This window comes from Pogona vitticeps, chromosome 4 (assembly GCF_051106095.1).
Source record: "Pogona vitticeps strain Pit_001003342236 chromosome 4, PviZW2.1, whole genome shotgun sequence".
NCBI lineage: Eukaryota > Metazoa > Chordata > Lepidosauria > Squamata > Agamidae > Pogona > Pogona vitticeps.
In genome coordinates this window covers 134,429,305-134,451,214 of record NC_135786.1, presented here as the reverse complement: position 1 = coordinate 134,451,214, position 21,910 = coordinate 134,429,305, and the positions used below count along the sequence as shown (strand labels likewise).

At 42.1% G+C, this 21,910-nt stretch overlaps 1 protein-coding gene across 1 annotated transcript in view; it reads right to left on the bottom strand.

Annotated features, from left to right (window-relative positions):
- Positions 1-20,726, bottom strand: part of XRN2 (5'-3' exoribonuclease 2) — a 125,879-nt gene extending 105,153 nt beyond the window's left edge. The window contains exon 1 of the mRNA XM_020790516.3: positions 20,511-20,726. Coding sequence (XP_020646175.2) covers positions 20,511-20,585 — 75 coding nt within the window. The 5' untranslated portion in view covers positions 20,586-20,726. The remainder of the gene's footprint in view (positions 1-20,510) is intronic.
- Positions 20,727-21,910: the final 1,184 nt, after the last annotated feature.

The window sequence follows — 21,910 nt, the reverse complement described above, 5'->3', positions numbered from 1 at the left end:
AAGGCCTTGTTGAGGCGGAGGGGCTTGTGTGCTTCAGTGAGATTGAGAGCTATGCTGAAGGGTCTCCCTAGCCAGACAGGTCTCAGCTGAGAAGCCAGATCAACTCTGTCCACCAACCCTCAATTATGATGAGAGGAAATAAAACGAAATCCATACTGAATTGGTCATCAACAAGGACCATGTCAGACGCTATAGCCCCTTGGCATCTGGTGACAAATAGGCTACAGGGCTCAGCACACCCTGTTGAGGAACCAGGACAGGCTGCTGCAAAGCTACTGGAACAATTGTGAAGACTGAGGTTGCAGGTGAGGAAGAGGGTGAACTATCCCCTCATGCGTTTGGGGCAGGAGTAGGCAACATTAGTATGTCCATCTTGCCTAGGTAGGTAGAGAACTTAAATACAGTGGTGCCTCGCACAACGATTGCTTCATACAACGATGAATTCACACAGCGATGGGTTTTTTTGAGGAATTTCCCCCATCGTTTAATGATGTTCTCTATGGGGGAATTTCACTTAACGATGTCCCTTTTTGCTCATTTAAAAGTATCTTAAAATGTTTGAAACCTGTTTTAAATGCTTGGATTCCATAGTGCACCTTGTGAAACATGTGCAAACTTAATTTGGTTTTGTTCTGAGTCTTCATTAATTTTTGGTGATTTTTTTATTTTCCCCATTTAAATCAATTGAATGGACAGTTCAATGCATTTAAATAGGGAAAACAAAAAATCACCAAAAATTAAGGACGACTCAGAACAACACCAAATTAAGTTTGCATAGGGTTCAGGAGGTGGGCTAACGATTGCAAGCATTTAAAACCTGTTCCAAACATTGTAAGGCACTTAAAAATGAGCGAAAAGGGACATCGGAAAGGACTTCAAAAGCACTGAAGCCGGCTTCAGTGCTTTTGAAGCTCTTCCGTTTTCGCTCATTTTTAAGGGTCTTACTATGTTTGGAACAGGTTTTAAATGCTTGCAATCGTTAGCCCACCTCCTGAACCCTATGCAAACTTAATTTGGTGTTGTTCTGAGTCGTCCTTAATTTTTGGTGATTTTTTGAATTTTCTCTCATTGGAATGCATTGAACTTTCCGTCCAATGCATTCCAATGAGAGAAAATTCAAAAAATCACCAAAAATTAAAGACGACTCAGAACAACATCAAATTAAGTTTGCATAGGGTTCAGGAGGTGGGCTAACGATTGCAAGCATTTAAAACCTGTTCCAAACATTGTAAGGCACTTTTACAGGAGTGAAAAAGGACTTCGCAAAGCCATTGAAACGTATTGAGTCGGCTTCAATACATTCCAATGGAGAAAACATTGTTTCACTCAACGATGTTTCCTATGGGTTTTTTCACTTAAAGACGGCAATCCGTTCCAATTGGAACGGATTAACCGGTTTTCAATGCATTCCTATGGGAAATGGTGTTTCACAGAACGATGTTTCACACAACGTTGATTTTTTTGGAACCAATTAACATCGTTGTGTGAGGCACCACTGTATAGGAGGAAGGATGACTGGCGAGTGTGTGAGAGAGAAAAGGCAGGAAAAGAGAAAAGAGAAGTGGGAGTGTTTTTGATGACAGAGGGGGAGGAGGAAGAAAAGAAAAGAAGTTGGGGACCGGAAGAATGGGCTAGTCTGGAGCAAGAGTGAAAGGAGGAATGTAGCCTGAAGGAGGAGGAGAAGAGACCACAGGTGTTTGGTGTGCCAGAAGGGGAGGAAGTGAGGAGGGAGATGGTGGATTCGTGCAAGGGCAAGGAGGACATGTCTGGAGGTACAGCATGGAGAGTTAGACCCCTTAGATGGACCATAAATGTATACCCATGGGAGAAAGGTCCCTGGAGGAAGATGGTCCATCCAGAACCGATTCTGCCGACTCAGACGTCTTGAGAAGGAGACTGGGCCTGTCACTCATGTTGTGGGACCATCTGTGCAGTGAGGAGCGGCCCCATGAAAAAGCTGACTGACAAAGAGAGGTTCAGAGCCTCCCCGCATTAAGAGATGATTGATTGGAGTATGGACTTTTGTTATCTTGAACTGAGTCTCTCTGGTAACAGCTGGTCTTGTTGGACCCACTGAAGTTGTTGATTCTCCCACACCATTTGTCAGTAAAAGTTTGGTTGATAAAAATATGACTCCTGTGTTTCATTCCGCCAAAAAGGAGGAAATGCTGTTTCGTAACAGGACCCACTCAAAACGTAAACTCAAAACTTGGACTCTCCTCAAAACTCGAGAAATTATGAAATGTTATTACAAGGCAAAACCAGCAGCCCATACTTTTCAAAAAAGAATGATAGAAATTTGGAAAGGGAAAAAATCCAAGTAGTGACATAACTAAACCAAACCTATTAATGAACCAGAGAAGGTTTATCATCTGGACTAAAGTGTACTGCAAGAACTGGTACTGCAAGAATTAGAAAAGGTGGCAAAATCAACACAGAACAATGACCATAATATGGAAGACAAATGGAGGGTAGAGGTAGACACAACAATGGAAGAAAACTTATCAACAGAGGAGCAAATTTCGTTGTATGTGTATATACTTACAATGACAATAAATTATTATTATTAAATTATGGAACAACCCAGAAATTATGAGTTGACAGAATGGCAAACATCACTGAGAGAAAAAAATAGTAACCCATATTAGCAAGAACACAGGAAGACAAAGGCTCCTCAATTTGTGCCAATTATGAAGTAAACAAGTAAAAGATCTACTGAATGATGCAAATGCTGTCATCGGAACAATCCCAACCAGCACATTAAAGGAAACAAACCAGCTCATGTATAGCACAGCTACCATAATAACCATGGAATGTGGTTACAAACTAAAAAAAAAAAAAAAAAAACCACAACAAAACAAACAAACAAAAAACCAGAAAACTCATGGCACCCCAAAATTCAGCTGGAAAGAAAAATAAACAAATTACATGCAGACATTAGCAACTTAAAACACTTGAAAGATTTATAACTTAAAAATGAAAAAGAAAAGGCCAGACTAGGCAAAACATATGACCTACAAAGGAAAACAATACAGTGGTGCTTTGACTTACAAACACCTTGATCTATGAACATTTTGAGTTACAAACAGCTCCGTTTGCAAAATTTTGCTTTGACTTGCGAATGGAGCTTCCACTTATGAACAGAAAAAAGGCAGGGGAAAAGGGCGGGAAATCCAAATAGCTAACTGTATGTGGCAATGAGGCTGCTTCTTTGTATTTCTTTCACCCCAGCAGTTAGAGAGTGTGCGATCTGAGGAGGCTGCCTGCTAAGGTAAAGTGCTGCTTTATACTTTTTAAAAACTGTTCTGGTTATTTTTGCAGCGTGATTTTTGGCTGGGGGGGTTTATGTTTCTGTGCCGTGATGGGTCTTGGGAGGGTTTGTTTGTTTTTTGGTTCCCCCCACCCATTTCCGATGGGTCTTGGGGGTTTGGTTGCTTTTTGGAGTGTTTTTTCCCATTTCTGATGGGTCTTGGGGGGTTTGGTTGCTTTTTGGGGTTTCCTCCCATTTTCAATGTGTCTTGCATGCTTTTTGCTTTGTTCTGTTTGCATTTCTGATCTGCTCCATTTGTTTTTGCAATGGTTCCTGCATGCTTCCCTTGCTTTTTGCATTTCTGATCTGCTGTTTGCTTTCTGTGCATTTGCAATGGCTCCTGCATGCCTCCCTTGCTTTTTGCTCTGATGGGTCTTGCAGACCCTTTCTGCAAGGGTCTGTGTTGGCTGGTTTGCTCTAAAATGGAGTTTAGATTCAAGTCTCCCCCCCCCTCATCTTCTCTCTCTCTCTCTCTCTGCTCTCTTTTTGTGCTGAGGGGGTCTGTTTGCTGGAATAATGGTTGCTGGTGCAGGCAGGTTCTAAAATGCAGTTTAGACTCCACTGTCTTTTTTCCCCTTAAAATCAGAAAATATTCTGTGAGGGGTTGTGCTGGCTGGTTTGCTCTAAAATGCCGTTTAGACTCAAGACTCCCCCCTCCCAATTGTCTTCTCTCTCTCCTCTCTTTTTGTGCTGGGGGGGGTCTGTTTGCTGGAATGGTTGATGGATTCTCTGGCTCCTAGGGTTTGCGTACTGCGGTGGGAACTCTCTTTTGTTTTAAAAGGTGTTGGTAGGTGGGTTTAAAAGGTGTTTGGTTTTAAAATGTGTTTCACTTAAAAGGTGTTTGGTTTGGTCGGAGGGGTCTGTGTGCCCCAGTGATGACCTTCTTTCTTTTTTCCCTCCCTCCCTCCTTTTCTGCCCTTTTTTCCCCTAAGTTCTTCTTTTAACCTAAGAATAATTTAGGGAAAAAATTATCCCCCTAGTTGTAGAGGGTGGATTAACCAGCTTTGCATTCGTTCCTATAGGAACAAATGCTTTGACTTATGAACCATGCCTTGACATAAGAACAAAAAACAGCCAGAACTGATTGATTGGGTTTCAATGCATTCCTATGGGAAATGCTGCTTTGACTTACAAATGTTTTGACCTACGAACACCATTCCATTACCTTTGTAAGTCAAGGCACCACTGCAGTTGAAACTATGGAAGAATAAAAACAGTGGGTAACAGCTACAGCAGAGAAAACTGAAATAAATAATGGAAATTTTAAACAATACAGTGGTGCCCGCTAGACGATAATCCGTTCCACTAAAATCACTGTTTAGAGAAATCATCATCTAGCAAAAAGCATTTCCCCATTGGAATGCATTTAAACCTGTTTAATGCGTTCCAATGGGGAAGAATCGTCGTTGTCTAGTGAAGATCGGCCATAGGAAAGCCACTTTGCGAACCGCCGATCAGCTGTTTAAATCGCTGTCTTGCGGAGCTTAGGTCCCGAAAACACCCGTTTTGTGAGCACGGAGGGAGCTGTCAAAATCGTTGTCTAGCCAAAATTGGTTTGCGAAGCAGGGACCAAAAATTGTCCAGTGAAATTCCCCCATAGGAATCACTGTTTTGTAAATCGCTATAGCGATCGCAAAAAGTCGATGTCTAGCAAAAAAACGGTCATGTCTAGCGAGGTACCACTGTATAGAGAAAACACACAATTTCCAAAATAATCATTTTAAACATCACTAGAAAAAATGCAGAGCAAAAGAAATTAGGCCCATGTAAAGATGCTCATGGGGTGCCATCAACTTCTACCACTGCTTAGTCCAGGGGTTCTCCATTCATATCCACTCCAAGCCTGGTGGTATAACACTTTCCTGCTTCTGCCTCTCCTGTTCCTCTTCTTGATTCCTCCCCCCCCCAATATATCCCCCTTTTCCCTTCCTTATTCCTGCCTTTTCTAACTTCTTCTCCACTTCCTGTACTTTTAACACTCCTTCACCCAGTGGTTTCCTCCTTTCCCACCTTTTCCAGTTGAACTTCAGCCTCAGGCAGCCCCTGCTCTTTATTTCTAGATTCTCCCATTTCTTCACTGTTCCCAGCTTTTGACTCATCACCTGGATCTACCTCTATCTTCCTTGCTCTCTCTGTGATCCTTCCCATCTCTCTCTCATCCCATTCTCCCAATGGAGTTGTCAGTTTTCTGACAAGTTGCATGTTTCCCCCCTGGGCTCTATTGGCTTCTCCCTCTTCTCCTCAGGAAAAGATGGCACTTGAGTCAGGATGGGTTAGTCTTGCCTCACAAACTTTTTAGAATTCTTTGAAAAGGTCAACAGGCATGTGGATACAGGCAAACCAGTGGATATGGTTGATCTGAATTTTCAGAAGGCATTTGACACAGCCCCTCACCAAAGGCTGCTGAGAAAACTCCACAGTCAAGGGATAAGAGGGCAGAGTCTCTTATGGACTGAGAATTGGTTGAGAACCAGGAAACAGAGAGTAGGTGTCAATGGGCAATTTTCACAATGGAGAGAGGTGAAGAGCGGTGTGCCCCAGGGATACGTCCAGGGACTGGTGCTTTTAAACCTGCTCATAAATGACCAGGGATAAGCAGCAAGGTGGCTAAGTGTCATGAGTGTATCCAAAGACCTGGAACCAGAAGGGTTAACTGAGGCTGAAGAGAATGCTGAGAGATCAGAAACACCTGAACCACCTCCAGATTCTCCTTCCACAGCAGACAAGCTTCGGGCCAGGCTTCAGGAAAGACTTAGGACAAGGAGATCAGAGGATCGCTCGAAGGCTGTCCACAGAAACCTATGTTCATCTAGTCCTGAGTATTGACAGGATAGAAAGCTTTCCAGCAGCTCCTGGAAAACAGCTCCCAGTGAAGCCAGAAATTCTGTGGAAGCAAGGAGAGAAAACCTTGGCTTGCATCCATGTTTCTTGAACCATGTTCCTGACTCTGAACTCTGGACTCTGCCCCTGGACTACGCTGTGTATCGGACTCTGGGCTTTGACGCTGGACCTCATTCTGTGAGTTGATTTATGGACATTGGCTTTGCATTCTTGACCATGGACTGGTTTATCGGACTTCGGCTGTTGTAACCCCCGGGAACGTGACACTAAGTTTGCAGATGACACGAAACTTTTCTGGGTGGTGAAGACCAGAAGGGATTGTGAAGAGCTCCAGAAGTAAAGTAATGCACATTGGGGCAGAAAACCAAAACTTTATTTATCAGCTGATGGGTTCTGAGCTGTCCGTGATGGGTCAGGAAAGAGATCTTGGTGTGCTAGTGGACAGCTCGATGAAAGTGTCAACCCAGTGTGCGGCAGCAGTGAAGAAGGCCAATTCCATGCTAGGTCTCATTAAAAAGGGGATTGAACATAAAACAGCCAACATTATAATGTCATTGTACATAATGCTGATAAGGCCGCGCCTAAAGTATTGCATACAGTTCTGGTTGCTGCACCTCAAAAAGGGCATAGTAGAACTGAAAAAGGTGCAGAAGAGAGAGACTCAAGTAATTACTGGGCTGGGGCACCTCCCTTATGAGGAAGGGCTACAGCTTTTGGGGCTCTTTAGTCTGAGGGGGGGACCTGATTGAGACGTATCAAATTATGCAGGGGATGGGTAAAGTGGATAGAGGGAAGCTCTTTTCCCTCTCACGCAACACCAGAACCAGGGGACATCCACTATAATTGAGTGTTGGGACAGTGAGAAAAAACAAAAGAAAGTATTTCTTTACCCAATGTGTTGTTAGTTTGTGGAACACGTTGCCACAAGAAGTGGTGATTGCATCTGGCCTTGATGCCTTTAAAAGGGGACTGGACAGATTTCTGGAGGAAAAGTCCATCACAGGTTACAAGCCATGAAGAGGATGTACACGGCTTGAAAAATACTGTTTGGCAAGCCTGTCTCTCTCACTCTCTAGTCCTGCAGTCCTCCCCCCCCCCGCTTCCATTACAAAAGGAAAACTGCCCTATTCTCGTGAGAAAACAGTTTGAGTGGCACATAGAGATACAGCTCTGCAGGAGAATGTAGAGTATTTCCATGCTGGAGAATATGGAGATTCCCTGCTCCCAATTTCAACCCAACGAGATGACATCCTGGGGTGGGAGGGAACCATGGCTCCTTAAGAGGTTGGGCACTTTTGCTTTCAGTTTTATGTTTGCTGGAGACATTCAAAAGAAAGGCATTCAAAATACAAGCTTCATGACTCCACAGGCATGCAACTGAAGTCTGAGGGTATAAATCAGTGATTCCGGAGTACGTAATACAATTTATTTTGGGTTTGTACGCATTGTTACATAGAAATAAAAGTGAACAAGTCCCCAGTTTAAATTTGTTAACATAAATTGCAAGGCTATAGTCCAGTCATGCTGACTGGTGAAATTTTTGACTGACTGGTGAGACATTCTAAAAATTTTGAAGCCCTGAGGATGATAATCAATCTCCAGGCTTAAGACGAAGGTATCTCAAAATGCCAGATGCAGGGGAGGGGTATCAGGAGACAGGTACTGTATCTAGTTGTCTCATATGCCCCTAGAGGCACCTGGTGGGGCCATTGTGAGATACAGGAAGGTGGACTAGATGGGCCCCTGGCCTGATCCAGCAGGGCTCTTATGTTCTTTTCCCTCACATAATGGCTCCTTCAACTTTTTAATAACTGTTGGATGAGCAAACAAATTCCAAAAATATGGACGAAGATAAAAGTAATCGCTATACTGAAGCCAAAGAGCCATCAGATCCCCAAAGCTACAGCCCAATCTTCCTACTATGCCACTTATACAAAGTGTTTAAAGAATATTAAACTGTCTAGCCCCTAAAACTGAACTTCTAATTCCACAATACAGTGGGGTCTTGACTTAAGAACGGCTTGAGTTAAGAACATTTTGACTTAAGAACCGCTCTCATAGGAAAATATTGACTTGACTTAAGTACTTAGATTTGAGTTAAGAACTGAAAAAACCCACGTGGGAGGCAGGGAAAGTGCAAAAAGTGAACTTTCAGTTAACTGTTGGCCAGTGAAAAGGGTGCCTGTCTGCTTCCTCATTCCTCCCAGTGTTTAGAGAGTGGATTGGGAGACAGTCTTCAGACTGCCTGGTACTGTACTGCCTGGGACTGTACGTATTTTCCCTGCCTTCCCTGAACCTTTCTTGACCTAAGAAAAAAAGAAACAAAATATCCCCCTCTAGTGGTCGAAGGCGGAATAGCAACTTCCCATTAGTTTCTATGGACGGAAAAGAGCAGATACGGATCAAATGGTTTTCAATGCATTCCTATGGGAAATGCAGATTTGACTTGAGAACTTTTTGACTTGAGAACCGCCTTCCAATACGGATTAAGTTCTCAAGTCAAGACCCCACTGTAGACAGACATTAAAGCTATATGACTCAGATCTTACATCTAACCCAGCATATAGAAGATAGTTTTTAAACACAAAATAACTGGAGCAGCATTTGTCGACCGTATAGTGGCATATGATTTTGTTCACCATCAACTGCTGCTCAAAAAACCCTACCCTCCTTACTAAAGATAATGGACTAACAGAAATTGTCCCTGTTCCATTGCAAAACTGATGATTCTTTATTAAATTTCAATTTACTGGAGAAATCAAAGAACAGTCTCCCATGGGGTGCACAAAAGATCAACCAACATGCCCATACTCCAAGCATTTTATCTTTGATGACAATCTTGCCCTTACTGTCCAGCTAACACCTGCATTAGAAAATCTTTCTTTATACTGTATTACAAAAACAACTAGTTGAAACCAAACTCCTTAAAAACACAGGTCTGTGCTTCCACTTAAAGAATGGAGAAGCAGAGAGGAGGTTCTGTTGGGAAGGCAAGATTTTGGAATATTGCCCTACCACAGTGTATTTGGCCATCATTCTAGATTGAACCCTGACCTACAAAAAACACTGTCCAAACACCAAACAGAAAGGTGCTCTCAGAAATAACATACTTAAGAAATTGGCTGGGTCAGACTTGGGTGCACATCCACAAATAATAAAAACAACTGCTATGTTCCTGTGCTACTCCATAGCGGAATACACCAGTGCTATATGGTTTAAATAAGCACATCTCAAACAACTGGATGTAGCTCTTAATTAATCATGCAGGATTATTACTGGCTGCCTGAAAATAACCCCAAATGAAAAAGTCTAATATTTGGCTGCTGCCGCCCCTCCAGAAGTATTTCAAGAGGTGCTAGCAAATAAAAACAAAATAATACATCACCAAACATACCCACTTCTTAGACACCAACCCCTTAGATATGGCTAAAATTCAGGAAATGTTTTCAGCGCACATCTCAAGCTCTAAATATTAAGCCAGAAGCTAGGCTAAACCTATAGAGAACAAAAACAATATGCCAAAAGGATGAATGCTGAAGAGTGTATCTCACTAGGAAAAGACTCTAGCTGGACTATCTGGAAGTCAATAGACTTCAATAGAATAACTGGAATAATCACTTAATAAGAATAATCAAGTAAAATGGGGCTACTTGGATCCAGGACAGATTTTCTATAATTGTGAGGAATTTCACAATTATGTTCAGGCAATTTATGTTCAGGCAATTTGTGCCCCATCACATGTACAAAAGAAGATCTAGCAAGTGGCTGAGATAATGCTATAGAAGTAGCCTGCTTCTGGTCAAAAATAGGTAATTAACATTTTAATTTGTTTTTAATTTTACCTATATTTCATATCAGCACCTAATTTTAAATTCTGCAGTGCTCTAATATGAATAAAGATAGAAAGAAAGCCGTAGCAATTTCATGGTTAACACATTTAACAGACAAAATATACTTGGGTGCAGGCTAACTGGAAGACTAAATTCTCTGTGTGTGTGTGTGCTTTGAGATCTATGGGATCTCAGCTTTGAGATTTTGGTCCTGCCACTTTGCAGACACAGTTGATCATAATATAAGACAGCTTTCTTCAGCATTTGAGGACTGTGGAATGAGCTTCCAAGAGAGACTAGGCTGTCTCCCCCATCAACATTGCCAAAATGGACTATTGAACAACAGAGAAAAACAGTGAGATATTTTCACACCAACCTGATTGGGGTGGGTGGAGGTGGCAAACATAAAAGTTGGCATATTGTTTTTTGCTTTGATTTCTGTGCATTTCTGACCTTGTCCCTTTGTTCTCTGTGCATTTCTAATCTGCTCCATTTGTTTTCTGTGCATTTGCAATGGTCCCTGCATGCTTCCCTTGCAGCTTGGATAGGTGGATGGGGGGTTATGTTTCTGTGCTCTGATGGGTCTTGCAGACCCTTTCTGCAAGGATCTGTGCTGGCTGGTTTGCTCTAAAATGGAGTTTAGACTCAAGTCTCTCCCCTCCCCCATTGTCTTCTCTCTCTCTCTCTCTCTATGCTCCGCAGGTTCTTGGTTTGGTTTAAAATGTGTTTTGCTTAAAAGGTGCTTGGTTTGGTTTTAAAGGTGTTTGATTTAAAAGTTGATTGGTTTGGTTTAAAAGAAGTTTGGTTTAATATATGTTGGTGTAAAATTGTTCCCCATAGTTCCCTCCCTTCCTCCCTCTTTCCTGCTCTTTTTTTAACCTAAGTCATCTTAGGGTGTGTTTTTTTTTTAAAAAAAAAATCTCCCCCTAGTGGTAGCAGACGGATTAACTGGTTTTGCATTCGTTCCTATGGGAACTAATGCTTCGACTTACAAACGGCGCCTCTACATACAAACAAAAAACAGCCAGAATGGATTAATTGGTCTTCAATGCATTCCTGTGGGAAATGCTGATTCGACTTACGAAAGTTTTGACTTAACATCTTCTGGGATGGATTAAGTTCTTAAGTAGAAGCACCACTGTATAACCTTGAAAGTGGGTAGTTACTACAAAAGTGAAGTAGCAAGTTTGAACTACCATATTTTTCAATGTATATGACCCCCCCCCAATGTATAAGATGACTCCCAATTTTGACCCTTGTCAGAGGCGGAGGAGCAGTCTTTATATTGGTTGATTGCTTAAAACCATAGGTCATTGCAATATATCAATGACAGCATCAAACATATGTGGTACTCTCATATCACAATTACACTTAAAAAGAAAGATTTAGGATTTTGGATGCTTGCCGCAAATCTTCTTTGCTGCCAAGGCAAATTTTGGTACTTCATGGGTAGTAAATAAATCCCTGTCCACAAGCAGCATGCAGAGTTGAGCTAGAGGAGGGCTGTCACACAAAGTTCTAAGTGTGCCTGCAAGGAATTTGTTCCTGGGGTGATCATATAAAGGACTTCTTAACAAATAATGACAAACATCTTCAACTTCTCCTGATCCACATATACAAAGTCTACGATCAAAAGGAACATTTTCATATCTTCCTATTAATATTGCAGTCGGCATACACTGAAAGCGCAAAGCTGTAAACGCTTTTCTTAGAGGGGCTGAGGTTAAATTAACAAAGTAGTCCTCCAAACAGAATGATGTTTTATACAAAGGGAACCAAAAGTTATAGAAGGAGCAGTCAATGGGCAGCCGCGAGAGGTCGCCGAGTGCGGCTGCTCCTTCACCTCCCCCGCCGCCTCCTTCTGTGTATAAAACAACCTCAATTTCTCCCCTAATGATTTTAGGAAAAAGTGCTGTTTTATACACAGAAAACCCCCGGTACCATTCAGAAGAGAGACCAAACAGGAGAAAATTCCAGAACCTGATACCTTTTTGCATCAGTTAACTACATGTCACCCAAACACAAAGCAATTGTCAGTGCTGTTTTTCAACAAGTTCTCTAGGTATCTGTTACTTGGAGCCACAAAGTAATGAAAATGCCTGGAAGAAATGGCAGTGAGCACAAGAGGGTATTCTGGAGACCATCTTGACTGTTGACATGGGTACTGTTAACATTCAGGCTGCCCTTTGCTCTATAAGGCTTGGCACCCTTTTTCCTGGCAATGTGGGCACAATATCGTGGAGCAATATCAGGCCATTTCCTGGAGTTTTGAATTGTGGATACAAAAGCACAATACCTCACATTCATAAACTGGAAGTGTTTTGAAGAACTGAATTTCCCTGTGACATCTCTGCCTATAAACTTGTCCACGACCACAGGTAGTGTGTATACACTTGACATTCAGGGTAACACTTCATGCATGTGATGAAGACAACAAGAGCCCATGAAAGATCGTGCTGTAACATAGCGTTTTATCTTTTAAAGTCTACAGTACTCTTTTTCATTTAAGTAACAAAAGCAAGGCATCAGACCTTACTGGATAGCTCTGCATCAATTCCAAAAATTGGAAGATATCCAAAAGCTGAAGGAATTGTTCTCGAAAATAAAACACTCTGCAAGGTATAAAATCAAAGAAAAGTAGCTAGAATAAAGATAAAAACCAAAACACTATAAATGAATTTTAAAGAAAGGTCCAGGACTTTAAAGGGGACCGGGAAAAAATCAGCTGTTTTCTAAGCCTTTTTTCACTTATGGACTAAAACTCTATGCACACTTATTCAAGGAGGCACAATAAAAAGCACTAAGACTTACAAACAGGTATGTGTAGTGTTGCAACCAACAATGCTCTCCTGACTAGTACCACTCACAAAAGAATTTTCACTTGGAATACAGTAAAAAAACCCTCTGCAAATATTTATACAACATTCTTTAGTCAACTGTTAAAATTAGATCAGGGGTCTCCAAACTACAGCCCGCAGGCCACAGCCAGCCCATGTGGCCATTTTGTCTGGCCTGTTGCCTTCAGCCCATGCACGTTTGTGTGTGGCGTGGGCAGTTATCCATGCGTGCATGGGTGTGTGCATGCATGTGTGCGTGCATGGGGCATATGGGCATGCAGGGGTGCAGCCAGGGATGTGCATGTGTGTGAGCAGCCGGGGGGGTGTGCAGCCATGCGTACGTGCGCAAACGTTCCTGTTCCTTTAGCCCTCAAAAACTTTGAAAATGTCCAGTGTGGACCTCACTGTAAAAAGTCTGGAGGCCCCTGTGTTAGATGGAACTCTGTAGTAAAACTCTGTTTTAAGTAGTATATCAAGAACTGGCTTATTTTGATGAGAGTTTGTGAACAAAACAGAGAGAAGATAGATGGCATTATAACAACCAAAATCCGCAACATTTGACTTTAGAGAAATGCTGAACATATGCTGAGCATTCTGAAACTTATTTCTGAAGCTTTAAACAAAATACAGAAAAAACCCTGTTTTATTGCTTATGCTGTTGAAATATGAAAGGAACCAAGTGAGCACTTAAGAACAGAGCTACAAAGTGACAAAATAAAAATAGAAGTATTTTAAAAATGAATGGTATGAGCCCTGCCTCTATCTCATTTTCTCGCAAATATTGTTCATACGTGGTACTAGGGTCAAACCTTAAGTGCTGAGGAAAAAGAGTTAGCTATGACATGATTATCCTGCAATCATCCATCTGTAATGGCAACTATAATAAACTTCTGAGCTAAGGGGGAACCATTTGAACCATATATGTTTGCTGGTGATGTTTTTAAAGAAAATCACATCAGTGAACTTGGTGGAAGTCACTTAAGCACTCGGATTTAGACTCTGCTGAAGCAATAATTTAGACTCTGTTGAAGTAATGATTTCACTTTTAACAGCACTAGCTTCTTCTGCTAATATAAAAAGAATATTCTCATCTTTGGAACCATTCATTCTAAATTGAGAAATCACTTGGGACCTGATAAAGCAGGAAAGCTTATTTCTCTTTTCCAGATTATGAACAAACAAGAAGATGAGTAAGCTACAGAGGACAGCAGTTTATGTTTTTGACGTGTGGACCTGGCTGATTGTTGTTGTTTAGTTGTTAAGTCGTGTCTGACTCTTTGTGACCCCACGGACCAGAGCACACCAGGCCCTCCTGTCTTCCACTGCCTCACGGAGTTGGGTCAAATTCATGTTGGTAGCTTCAATGACACTGTCCAAACATCTTGTCCTCTGTTGTCCCCTTCTCTTGCCTTCACTCTTTCCCAACATCAAGGTCTTTTATAGGGACTCTTCTCTTCTCATGAGATGGCCAAAGTATTCGAGCCTCAGCTTCGGGATCTGTCCTTCCAGTGAGCACTCAGGGTTGATTTTCTTCAGAATGGATAGATTTGATCTCCTTGCAGTCCAGGGGACTCTCAAAAGTCTCCTCCAGCACCACAATTCAAAAACATCAATTCTTCAGTGGTCAGCCTTCTTTATGGTCCAGTTCTCACTTCCATACATCGCTACTGGAAAAAAAACCATAGCTTTGACTATGTGGACCTTTGTCAGCAAGGTGATATCTCTGCTTTTTAAGATGCTCTCTAGGTTTGTCATCACTTTCCTCCCAAGAAGCAAGGATCTTTTAATTTTGTGGCTGCTGTCACCATCTGCAGTGATCATGGAGCCCAAGAAGGTAAACTCTGTCACTGCCTCCATATCTTCTCCTTCTATTTGCCAGGAGGTGATGGGACCAGTGGCCATGATCTTAATTTTTTTGATGTTGAGCTTCAGACCATTCTTTGCACTCTCCTATTCCACCCTCATTAAGAGGTTGTTTAATTCCTCCTCACTTTCTGCCATCAGAGTGGTATCATCTGCATATTGGAGGTTGTTGATATTTCTTTCGGCAATCTTAATTCCAGTTTGGGATCCATCCAGTCCTGCCTTTCACATGATGGGTTCTGCATATAAATAAGCAAGGAGACACTATACAGCCTTGCTGTACTCCATTCTCAATTTTGAACCAATCAGTTGTTCCATATCCAGTTCTAACTGTTGCTTCCTGTCCCACTGTGAGACAGTGGATTTGACTTTTGGCTCCAAATTCATTTCAAAGAAATCAGTAGATCTGTCTTGTTTCAAAACAGGTGTGGGATTTATTGGGGCATTAAACAATAAACAAGTGTCTGGAACATGATGATGAGTCTTTTCTCCTTCTGCCAACTGGTCCGAATGGGCTTCCATTTGTCGAACAGGAACGGGTTTCTATAACTGCAGTCCCATGGTCCCAGGAGATCAGTGGAGGCCCAGTCCTTTACCTCTACCTATTGACTGTAGCACCTTAACAGCGTCATCTTTTAAGATTTTAAATAGTTGAACTCGAATGCCATCACCTCCACCGGCCTTATTGTTAGCCATGCTTCCTAGGGCCCACTTGACTTCGCTCTCCAGGGTGTCTGGCTCAAGGTCAGCAACCACACTATCTGGGTTGTCTGGGACATCCAGATCTTTCTGGTATAATTCCTGTGTATTCTTGCCACCTCTTCTTGATGTCTTTTGCTTCTCTTAGGTTCCTACAATTTTTGTCCTTTATTATATCCATCTCTGTACAAAATGCTCCTTTAATAGCTCAAATTTTCTTGAACAGATCTCTGGTTTTTCCCTTTCTATTATTTTCCTCTATATCTTTGCATTGTTCATTTAAGAAGGCCCTCTTGTCTCTCCTTGCCAGCCTTTCGAAGTCAACATTTAATTTTCTGTAACTTTCCCTATCTCCCTTGCATTTTGTTTCCCTTCTCTTTCCTGCTATTTGTAAGACCTCGTTGGACAGCCACTTTGCTTTCTTGCATTTCCTGTTCTTTGGGATGGTTTTTGTTGCTGCCTCCTGTACAAATGTTACGAGCCTCCATCAATAGTTCTTCAGGCACTCTGTCCACCAAATCGAGTTCCTTAAAACTGTTCATTACTCCCACTGTGTATTCATAAGGGATTTGGTTTAGATTATACCTGACTAGCCCAGTGGTTTTTCCTACTCTCTTCAGTTTAAGCTTGAGTTTTGCTATAAGGAGCTGATGATCAGAGCCACAATCAACTCCAGGTCTTGTTTTTGCTGACTGTATAGAGATTCGCTATCTTTGGCTGCACAGAATGTAATCTATCTGATTTCGGTATTGCCCATCTGGTGATTTCCATGTATAAAGTCGCCTCTTGTGTTGTTGGAAAAGAGTGTTTGTGATAACCAGCTTGTTCACTTGACAAAACTCTATTAGCCTTTGCCCTGCTTTGTTTTGAACTCCAAGGCCAAACTTACCTGTTGTTCCTTTTATCTCTTGACTCCCTACTTTAGCATTCCAGTCCCCTATAATGAGAAGAACATCTTTCTTTGGTGTCAGTTCTAGAAGGTGTTGTAGGTTTTCATAGAATTTGTCAATTTCAGCCTCTTCAGCATCAGTGGTTGGTGCATAAACTTGGATTACTGTGATGTTGAAAGGTCTGCCTTGGATTCATATTGAAATCATTCTATCATTTTTGAGATTGTATTCCCAGTACAGCTTTTCCCACACTTTTGTTGATTATAAGGGCTACTCCATTTCTTCTACAGGATTCTTGCCCACAATAGTAGATATAATCATCTGAACTGAATTTGCCCATTCCCGTCCATTTTAGTTCACTGATGCCCAGGATGTCAATGTTTATTCTTGCCATCTCCTGTTTGACCACATCCAGCTTAACAAAGTTCATAGATCTTACATTCCAGGTTCCTATGCAGTATTTTTCTTTGCAGCATCGGACTTTACTTTCACTTCCAGGCGCGTCCGCAGCTGAGCATCCTTTTGGCTTTGGCCCAGCCACTTCATTAGCTCTGGAGCTACTTGTACTTGTCCTCCGCTTTTCCTCAGTAGCATGCTGGACACCTTCTTCCAACATGCTACTGAGGGGCTCATCTTCCAGCATCATATCTTTTAGCCTTTTCTTTCTGTTCATGGAGTTTTCTTGGCAAAGATACTGGAGTGGCTTGCCAGTTCCTGCTCCAGTTGGATCGCGTTTAGTCTGAATTCTCCACTATGGCCTGTCCCTCTTGGGTGTCCCTGCCCAGCATAGCCCATAGCTTCTCTCAATTACTCAAGCTCCTTTGCCACGGCAAGGCAGCAACCTGTGAAGGGAAACCAGGCTGATACTCTTTTTATAAAAGATATTTTGAATAACCACTTCAGTTAACAAGTATGGATGTTTAAGCAAATTAAGAATACATAATGTTAAAGTTTTAAACAAAACTATTTAAATTGCTATTAAGGTCATAATTTATTCATGAAGGTCATAATTATTTTTCTCCTTCCAATGAAGTACAGCAGATAAGTTGTCCAAATATGAATTATTAACCTATTAAACTGTAGTTAATTCACTTCACAATAAATTCTTAATTACCTATGATGTATTTCTAATAGTATAACCAAATCAGCAATTGTTTTTGAAATAACTGTAAAACTGATTTGAACAGTTAATCTAAAAATGAAACCTTCATCTGGTTTGAAATACAGTGGTGCCCCGCATAGCGAGCGCCTCGGGTTAACGACGAATCCGCATAGCGACACGTTTTTTGCGATCACAAAAGCGATCGCATTGTGATGTTCTCAATGGCTAAAAATCGCTTTGCGATGATCTGTAAGCGTTTTGCTTACCGATTTTCGTATAGCAATGTTTTGGGAACAGCTGATTGGCGGTTCCAAAATGGCCGCCAGAAAAAAATGGCAGCCCGCAACGTTTTCGCGCCCTTTACTCACTTACCGGGCAGCGAAAATGGTGGCCGCATGGAGGATTTCCGCATAGCGGTGAGTTTACAGCCTATAGGATCGCATTAAACGTGTTTTAATGCGTTCCTATGGGGTTTTTTGCCCCACATAGCGACGAATCCGGATAGCGACGATGTTTTTGGAACGGATTATCGTCGCTATGCGAGGCACCACTGTATTAAGGTTATGTGAGCAAGAATGAGTCTTTGTGTAGAAAACCATGATTTAAATGTCGTCTTGCCAAATAGTGATTTAAATTGGTTTTATTTAACTCAAATCCACTCTGATTCTAATCTATGATGTTCCCTTTCAGGGTTTGGCATAGAGCAGTCAAAAGTAGTTTATACCATTCCCTTTTTCAGGGGGCACCCTGGAACTGTACAGTTTGCCCAAAGCAACACAGGTTGGCTCTTCTCCTGGGATGCAAAGTGGAGAATCGAATTCCCAACCTCTGACTCCACAGTCAAACACTTAACCCACTGAGTTATGCAGGTAACAGAATAATAATTTACTTTAACAGCCCTACATGCTCCATTTACAAAACTGGAAGCCTCACCTCCCCCATCCACCTGCTTTCACACTTAATAAAGGTACAAGGAAATTATTCTCCAGTTTGTTTTTCATTAAGAAACTGCCCTATATGCAAAAGCAAAGTGGGGAGAATCATTTTTATGAGGCAACATCATCAAAATAGTGTATTCTTAAGTACTTCAGAGAGGAAAGTACAATCTAAAGATTTCCAATGATCCTTAAATAAATCGTAACAGGAGATTCAGAAGAGTTTTGAGTAAGACATCAAGTGGTCTTAAAATAAGATGTCACCATCCAGATAATTTAACTGGTAGAAGTCAGTCTAATAAAATAATGGAACTTAATCAGCCTGTGATAGAAAGGTAAGCTAAATACTGTACATTGCTCTCCAGCAATGGTGTAGTTCCTGGTATGCAAGGATGGTAGAATACCTTTCACTGAATTAGTCATGGTGGTGCCTTAAACAGGAAACTGACAGATGCAACTGAAGTTTTTCCAGTCATGAATATAATCATGATAGTGAACACAAAAATGTAATCATACAATACGGGGCTACATTCTTGTAAATTCAAAGCGGATCAACACTGGTTCCCACATGAACACTAACCACTAAATGTGCAAATCTTGCTTTTGCTTTTAAACTTGATTTTATTATAAACTTTAACATTATATTTATTTAATGTGTTTTAAAATATTGTGATAATGTATTTTTTGGTTTTCAACCTTGTTTCTTTTAATACTATAAGCCACATTGCATCCTCTAGGAGAAAGGTGGCATATAAATATTTTATATATATAATAATAAATAATAAATTTCACTGAGAATTGTGCTGGATGTCATGCAATTCTCATCCTTTCTTCATCTTCCTTGGAAGCATAAACCAAAATTTTATTCTTCCTTTCACTGACTCCTTCCTCCACTGTTGCCACAGAAACTGTGGGGCCCAATTCTTTCACATCTCCAACAGCCAACTTTATTTCCTATCCTCAAGGCCAAAAAAGTTATCTCATAATCTGGTGTTAACTTCTTGGGAGGTTTACAGGACAACTAGGATATCCATGAATAGCACTGAGCAGCTCAAGGGACACTTACAGAATTTAAGGGAAAGACACAACGAAGCGCCACTCCCCACAAGGATAAGCATCTTCTTAAATGAGCTTTTTTTGTGTGTGGACTTGTGGAGGATTTGCTGGAAAGCCCTCATGAAGCCAGAACTGCTGTCTTGGAGAGAGGACAATAGCCGGCAGAGATAAGGGGAAGAGATCAGAGGGAGGAAAGGAAACCACTCTGCCATGAAGTTGATAGAATGGAAGTTGGAATTTTGGTGTTTTTTTTATGAAATAGATTTTAGAAAATATTAAAATTTTACTGGCATGCTATATTAGTTAGTTCTTTAAGGTGCCAAAAGACATCCACTTGCTTCACTTATAAGTGTGCAAACCCACTATTTCCATGTTAATAATCACTGCTAAAAACCCTTTCTCCTGTTTTGCATTGCTTAAGCCTATTCTTTACTTGCTTCTCATTTACTCTACCACAGCCTTTCCTACTTGGACAACTGCTTCTCTGTTCCTCCTACTGGATGTGTTAGCAAACTTAACAGCTTTTTAAAGCAAGGACAAATGCTCCCTAACATGTTTAACTTGGGCGCAGCCTACAGAGCTCAAACATGCTTTCTTATAGAGATTTAGCTTTAAGAAAGCTATAATGGGATTGCAAACTCCCAAAAAGACTGCCTCAAAAAAGAAACACCTCACAAAAAAACCCTGTCCAAGGGGCAATGATTCTGCGGGGACAAATAGGAAGAGCCGCTGGTAAGATGAGGCAGAGCTGGGCCACGAGGCCCATATACACTACAGGGCGGTCATCGGTGGCAGGTGCTACCTTGGAAGCAAAAAGCAGCGTTGCAGAAATATAGCAGCAAACAATTAAACGGGCAACGAGCGACGGGATCAGACCGGAAGCCTGTGGACAACACTCTGCAGCCGCCCGTGGAGGAGGAGGAGGAGCCCGTTCCAGAGAGGGCGCCCACCTAACGTTTCACGGACCCCACAGGAAGCCTCGCGAGAGGGCCACTCCTCTCCTCTTCCTCCCCCCCCCGCACGCACACCCACAAAGTCCACGGAACTCTTTTTCCCCCTCTCGGCCTTCACTGGCGCAGATAGAAAAGCGAAGCACGGGCCCGCGCTGCGCCCCGTTGGATCGGGCGCTGTTCCCCCTTTCCCTCACCTTCTCTTCGGTACACGAGACGATGATAGACGGGTACTTGCGGCTCAGCCACCGGAAAAACGCCGGGACTCCCATCGGTTATGATTTCCACTACTCGGGCCAGCCGAGCCCTGCGAAAGGTAACCGGCGGCGGAGGGGGGGGGCAAAAAAATTTCCGGGTCACCAGGTCATGGTTAAGCCTGACGGGAAAAAGGCAAGCTCTGGGCGGGAAGGGGAGGTGGGGCCCGTCAGGTCACGTGACTCGTGACGCAGGGGCTTCCCGCTCGAACCCGGTGTGGGGACGTGTGCAGAGGCGAAAGCGGGGGGTTTCTGCGAGGAAGCTTCGGAATGGGGGGCAGGAGAGGAGCGTCGGGTCGAACTCGGAAGGAGGGAAGGCAGGCGCTGCCTTGCCCGGCCCAACAGATGCCGGCCGATTTGTGAGGCAGGCGCGGCGGCGAAGCTTTACGAAATGGGTCGCCCCAACTTCTAAACAAACAGTTGTGTTCTTTGGAAGCAACTTCCACTAAAATTCTGTTGATAACAATTATCTCATGTGCCACAATAATTCTCATTTCTAGATTGGACATGCTTCGTTTTTTGATACAGTTGCACATTTATGGGATCTACTCCGCGAAGGACTTTGTGGTAGAGCGTATACATTCTGGCTGCTGGAAATCCCATGTGGCTGTTGAATTTTAAATTCTTAAGTAAGCAATTAAAAGGATCCAGTAGCTGATATAAGGCATCTTCCTGTATTCACCGATTCCATTTTGCGTCCGGAGGACACAGGAAGTGCCTATTAGAAAGACAACGGGCCAGTCTTAAGTTTGTGAGCGAAGTTTGATGTCAAGCCCTCTTAACTCCATTAAGGAATTTGCAAGCACCTTTTTAATTCTTGCATTAAAATGAAAGCAGGGTTTAGAAAAGAATATAGATATGGTGGCTGGGGATTCTGGGAGTGAACAAACTGTGTTTGCAAGTTCTGCATGAAAGAGACTAAAGCTGCAGTCCAAAACATGGAATTAAGTTTCTACCCAATAGTAGCAGGGCTTTTCTCTACAGAAACGTGCATCGTTATCACTGTTTACAAATGTGTAAAATCTAAGGGTGTGACCACGTTGGAAAGCCAAATTGGAGTGATTCAGCTTTGCAGTGATTAGATTTGCAGCATGAATCATATTTGAAATCATAATCAGTGATCACACAGGGGCTGCAGATTAATTCAGGGATCCACCCTTCATACTGGGTGCGGTTCAAGTCATTCCTGCCCACAGCCTCCTTTTCTTCCTCTGGTCCTGCATCTGCCAATCATTTATGGTTTGCTGTGAAGCTGCTTTCTCAAAGCTTCAAAGTACTACATTTCCCAGAAACCTCTCTACAAAAAACTAACATGGAAAGGTACTTGACAGTCTAAGAATATG